Source organism: Phaseolus vulgaris, chromosome 5 (genome assembly GCF_051622355.1).
Source record: "Phaseolus vulgaris cultivar YP4 chromosome 5, ASM5162235v1, whole genome shotgun sequence".
Classification (NCBI taxonomy): Eukaryota; Viridiplantae; Streptophyta; class Magnoliopsida; order Fabales; family Fabaceae; genus Phaseolus; species Phaseolus vulgaris.
Window position 1 is genome coordinate 32,088,402 of NC_143502.1, and position 6,411 is coordinate 32,094,812.

At 27.2% G+C, this 6,411-nt stretch overlaps 1 protein-coding gene across 1 annotated transcript; it reads left to right on the forward strand.

Annotated features, from left to right (window-relative positions):
- Positions 1–2,061: 2,061 nt before the first annotated feature.
- On the forward strand, positions 2,062–3,324 carry LOC137835413 (RING-H2 finger protein ATL40). Its single transcript, XM_068643916.2, has one exon. The coding sequence runs from the start codon at positions 2,441–2,443 to the stop codon at positions 3,119–3,121; it is 681 nt and encodes a 226-aa protein (XP_068500017.1). The 5' UTR covers positions 2,062–2,440; the 3' UTR covers positions 3,122–3,324.
- The last annotated feature ends 3,087 nt before the right edge of the window (positions 3,325–6,411 follow it).

A 6,411-nucleotide genomic window follows, 5' to 3' on the forward strand; every position in this document is an offset into this window, starting at 1 on the left:
AAAAATTCTTTTGTTTGAGCAAAAATAGATCCAAGAACAATCTTAGTTGTAGTGTTATTTTCACTTAAGCGAGAAATCTTAGAAGTTTAAGTGTCATAACAAACTTAATTTTCAAATCTTCACTCAAAATCAACACTCCAAACTATACATAACACACTTCAACGACATTCAATAATATTTTCAACATAAAAACCACATTTAAATATCAAACAATCAAAATATCATATCTTTACACTTTTAAACAACATAGAATCAAACAATTTTCATCAAATAATTTTCCTGCAAGAGAAATTTGATATTTTTTATCACCGTCACCTTCACATCTAAATCCTCTAGTCTAGGGTACTATTGAAAAGTTAAAACTAGCTTCCCTTACCTGAAATATTTATCTTTAAGGTAATTTCCAAAACCAAGCATAATCTAGAGACCTGGAGTAAGTTATCCAAAAATAATCAAATTTCAGTAGATGGTAAAATAAGTTGAGAGAATCACTTTTCTTAATTAACTTCACCAAGATTAATAAAATCATAAAAAAAAGTTGAGATCAATAGATCTAAATAAAAACTTACTCTATTTAGAAATTAAAAATTTGATCGGATAAGAATGATTCATGTACCTCAACTAGTATGAGGTGTGATCAAATTCTGAAATAAATGTTGTACATAAGAGATTAAGTTGGAGAGAATTTGAGAAGTAAAGAGAGAGAACGGGGAAGGGTGTTATGCGTTGTGTTAGGTGTAAATGGGATTACAATATTTATGTTTTTTATATTTATTTATTTTCTTGATTTTCATTTTATATAGTCAAATTAATCTCAATTATAACTTAAATTACTTAATTAAGTTTAAAATTATTTTAACTTATGTTAGAGTAATTTTTTGTCATGATTATAGTTACTTTTAGTTATCATTATCAATGATTGTTGTTGATATAAACTAATATTATTTATTAGTTAATCTTAGTTAGGATTTTATTATTAATATCAATAATTTTATTAATATTAAACATAAACATAAACCTTTTCATTATCATCAATAAAAATTGCTTTTAGTTGATGTTTTTAAGGATATTTTTCTACCAACTTTGATTAGAATGTAATTTATAATTTTTTTAGGATAGCATTAACTGATAAAAATATTTTTAATTATTATTAGTAATATAATTTTTTTATTAATGTCAACTACATTTTTTTATCAATATGAATGAAATTATTTTTATTGATGTTAGTACAAAAATTTAAGTTGATGTTAATATAAATTATTGTATAGTTTACATTGTTGGAATCATTTATGGATGTGTCAAAATTATTTTTAAGTTGATATTCATTAATAGTTTCTAATATTACTAGGTTATTTTTTTATTGATATGCTATATTTTTTTATTAAAGTTTGTAACAATTATTTTGTACAAAATTAAAATAACATTTTTTTAAATTTGATACTTTTATATTTGACCATCATTGAAATACTCTATTAAAATAAAAAATTTCAAAAAAAATAATTTAAATTTTAATATTTTAATATTTTAATATTTGTAAAGTTTTCTTTTCAAAACAAAGTTGAATTCTGGCGTTGAAACATTAAAAAAGGGGATTTTTTTTATATATTCAAACAATTTTTTTCCATTAAAGTATGAAACAGGTTTAGCGTTCATATTTCAAAATACAACGTACAAGATTTTATGTTATCTTTATCCGTTTCTTTTTCTAAATTTGCGGCAGTCAACTTTCACAAGTTAGAAAACGAAACCCCCTTCATTAACTATTTTTAAATCCCTTCTATGTAACTTCCTTTCTATTTAAATAGTATATATTTATATTTATAACATACTTTATCACATTAAGATAACAGTATATAATTCTATTATATATAAAAATACATTTATTTTATATACTTTATTATAATTGAATTTATGTTGATATAAAAATGAACTGTTTTCCTTAGATTGAATCAGATTCGAAAATGTGATAAAGTAGTTTCATTCAAAATAATAATAATTTTGCTTACATATCTTTAAACAAGTTATATCTTAAATTAATAATTAAATTTTGAATACATTTAATACACAATAGTTTTTACTCTTACAGTTACAGTTACAGTGTTACAGTTGCGTAACGTTCTCCACACTCCGATTCCATGTTCTCCTTTCAGCGTATAGAGATAGCAGCAGTGTGGATGTTGAGCAGTCAAAAGGCTTGACAAAATGGGAGTTTCTTGTTAGTTAAAACCATGGACTTTTGTAGCCATAACAGAAGAAGAAACTAAACTAAAATATCCAATATAGAAAAACACCATTTATTTTTCAACACCACCAACTCATCCACAAAACAAAGTTCTCAAAACCCCATACATAAATACCCAACCCTGAACACACTCTTCTCTTCAATGTTGATCACCAACACCCTCTTTCACTCTCTCACAAACACAGGCTCTAACTAGCCATGGGTTACTTCGACGACGATCACGAGCACAGTCCGTTTGGAACACTCCAGGACCACAGCTTCAACCGGAGGATACTAATCACCGCCATAGTTTCCCTATCGGTGGTGTTAGTTTTAGTCTTTGCACTTCACATCTACGCAAGGTTTTTTCTCAGGCGTCAAACTCGGCGCCGGAGCGCCCTGTACCAACTCAGCCTCCACGTGGCACACGCGCAAACCCAACCACCAAACACCGGACTCGACCCTGCCCTCATCACAGCTCTCCCCACCTTCCCCTTCAAACACCAAAACGACGCCGTTGAGTGCGCCGTGTGCTTGAGCGTTCTGGAAGACGGAGAACACGTCAGACTTCTTCCTAATTGCAAGCATAGCTTCCACGTGGGCTGCATCGACACGTGGCTCGCCTCGCATTCCACGTGTCCCCTCTGTCGAACCAAGGCCGAACCGCTCCCGCTAGAACCGGTCCAGCGCGAGGGCCCCACCGGGTTCGCTCTTCCCACCGCCCCGCTTTTCCTCGAAAACGTGGAAGGCACTTCCGACGGCGCTAATGGGTCACCTAAAGTCAACGGCTCCAATTCCAGGTTGAGTTCGTTTCGAAGGATTCTTAGTAGAGAGAGATCGTTGAAGAGAATCCAACCTTCTACGCATGATGATGTTGAACAAGACTTAGAGAGACAGTGAGAGATTAATTATTGAGGTACTACCATGCATGTAATTATGTATCTCTTTCTTTTTTTCCTTTTTCTTTTCTCATTCGTTTTCTCATCATAATATATACACCTTCAAAAAATTATCAAGGTTTTTAAATAGTGATTTTTGTATTGTATATGAGTGTCAAATTCGAGTGATTTGGTATTGAAATACATTATTAAACTTTGTAAAAAGAATTTGGTGTTTGTTAAACCGAATTAGCATAATAATGTTCGGTGGGAGATATTTTATTGGTAGATTAGGAATCGTCCATGTGAGGTAATTAGAAAATTAAGATTAATTTAATGGTCAATGTTGTGTTTAGTCAATGTTTAGGTGGGAAGTCAAAAATCAAGATCCTAATATTTGGGATTCTTGTTGACTTCTTCCTATAAATGTTAGGAGACAAACCTAGTCGACTAAATGTCTCCCTTCCATTGTTGTTTTAATATAATAACAATTCACATACATGCATGTTTTATTAAAATTCAAAATACCATTGCAAATTATGTTTTCAAAGATGCAATGTTGTATAATTAACAATTTAGATTATGATTTTTTTTTCTAAATTTTTTATAGATTTAAAGAAACATAATCAATTTAAATACTTTATTCCTATAAACATGAAAGCTTATATTTGTGATTATCAGAATAATGTCGGCATTTTAATTAAATATATATATATATATATATATATAAATTAAAATTAAATTGTGTTCTGATTTTATAATTTTATGATAAAAAAATTAAGTTGTAAGGAAGAAAAGTTTTCATTGAATATTAAGAAATATTTAAGTTTTACTCAATTTTACTTAAACGACTTGTAAGGTGAGGTTTACACTCAGTCATCTACTATAAAATGTTCTTATTTATAGTCGACGTGGGATCTCCAACACATTCTCTCACTTCGAAACCTTCCAATTTAAGAAGTTGACTTTAAACTTAATTCAACCTTTCAAAACCGGATCGTAAAATGAGGTTTGTGTCCACTTATATACTATGAAATGTTTTTATCTCCGAACGATGTGAGATCTTTGTTTGATGTAACAAATGAATGTTACATCCACATCATCATGAATCGACATAAAATATTTTAACATACTAGTATACAATAGAAATCCATTTGACATGTAAAAAATTGACAAAGATTTATTTCAATAGTTTCCTTACTACAAATATCCAAGAACTTTAAAGTTTGAACTAGGACAAAAACCAATTTAAAAAAACATAGGAAATAAAAACATATTTAACTCAATTTATAACCATCCATAAGTTGAACAACTATTTATTATTAACTTTTATAATAATTACTTCAAAACTAATTTACATCATAATTTTTAACTCTTTGACAATGTTAATACTTTTATACTATATCTCTATTTTTTTTTGTCTATTAAATTCATTTGATTTTAATTTAGTGAAACCTGTCAGAGATCATTCTTCTCATTATTATTCTATAAATATTGACAAATAAATGTATTAGTTTGAAACTATATTATTAATTCTAAAATTCTAATATGAATAAACAAGTTTGATAAAGTTTTAAGAGAAAAACACTATGTAAGAATATTGTCATATCACAAAACCAACCTATGTTTATCAATTTTCATAACAATTACCTTAAAAATTTATGTGAATAATGATTTTAATTAACTTATGACATTAAAATTTATAAAATAAAGAAAGTAAAAAAAATTCTTTTGATATAAAATTCTAATCCTAAATATGCAATTATATTAAATACATAATCACACTTAATTCAAATATAATTATCTTTTGTAGAAGATACTTGTTTTCTCGTACTAAAAGAAACCTCTCTGCCATCTTCCTCACCTGACCCTTTAACCTAAAACCCTTCATCTCATTATATATTTATAAATCAAACAATTAAACAAAGCTCGTCAACGAGTTGCATAAAAAAATGTGTATAATAAATAAAAATATAATTATTGAAATTTAAATTGTTTTGAACAAGTGTCAAAGTATTGAGCGCAATAGATTCGAAAATAAAAGAAAAACACAATTATAAGTCAGTAATAGTAGATAAAAAATAGCCTTAATACAAGATCCATGTCTCCTATTACTTTTTAGTGTACAATTATTATCTAATAAATTGTCAAATTTTTATTTGAGTATGAGGGGGAATATTTATTTATATTTAAATCTATTATTATTTCAATTATTTAAAAAAAATTAATTATTTTTGTTTACCCACAATTTTTTTTATATTTTTATATTATTTGAGTACACAATAAAATGAACTCAGCACATAGTTTTAATACTCTAATCGTGAGATGTATTTCAAGTTAATATAGACATGAACAGTAAAAATAACTACAAATAATATAAATAAATTAAGCTAAATTAATATAAAAATTGAATTTATTTAATACCTTAAGTTTGAAGAAAATTTATTGAATTTTAAAAAAATGGTACTTGAAATCAGAAACTTATTTAAACATCCAAAAAAATCTATAATAAATTTTGAAAGCCAGGGCGATTGCCCCTAAGCCCAATATTGACAAGGCCCAAAAAACAAATGTAATTGTGATTGTTTAAGAAAAAAAACGTTATATTCTACAATAAGCTTTTCAACTGTTTTATTATTTTTTTATTCATTCTCTCAATATTAAAATAATTTATATCATTTCCTGAATTTGTACAAAATAATAAAATATTTTCCTATATAAAAAAAATGGAAAGAATTACTCAAATACTACATTGTTTTAGAGTGCAACTGAGATTTCCTTTTGTCTATTTTTAGTGACTCACTCATAACTCAATTTAACAGGAAAATGGGTACGTGTTTCACCTTCACCAATCACTTGTTAATTACATTGTGATTATTTTTTTTAAATGTATTTCTTCGAGCAGGAATTAGGAATATGCTTAAAGAACGCTATTGCTGTTATTTACATATTTGTCTTTTAAGAAAGTTATTTCAGATTTATAAAATTTTGTTTTATAAATTATTTTAACACTTTATTATTTTTCTTCCAAGTCTCTATTAACTTGTCTCACTGTATTAATACTAATTTTAATTTTTATGTTTACAGTGTTTCAATTTAGTTCTTGGAATCAGCATATACATATTGTCTCTTATAAAAGAAGAGTACAATTTTTAAAATGAAAAGTAAATCAGTGCAATTTATCTACTGTTTTAAAAGAAAACAAAGATTAATTAACCCTGTTATTAATTATAAGAGCATCTAACATAAGAAACAGACTAAATTCCAAGAGAGCAAAATGGAAGGTCGTATTTGCTTCTTTAGGAAAGATTC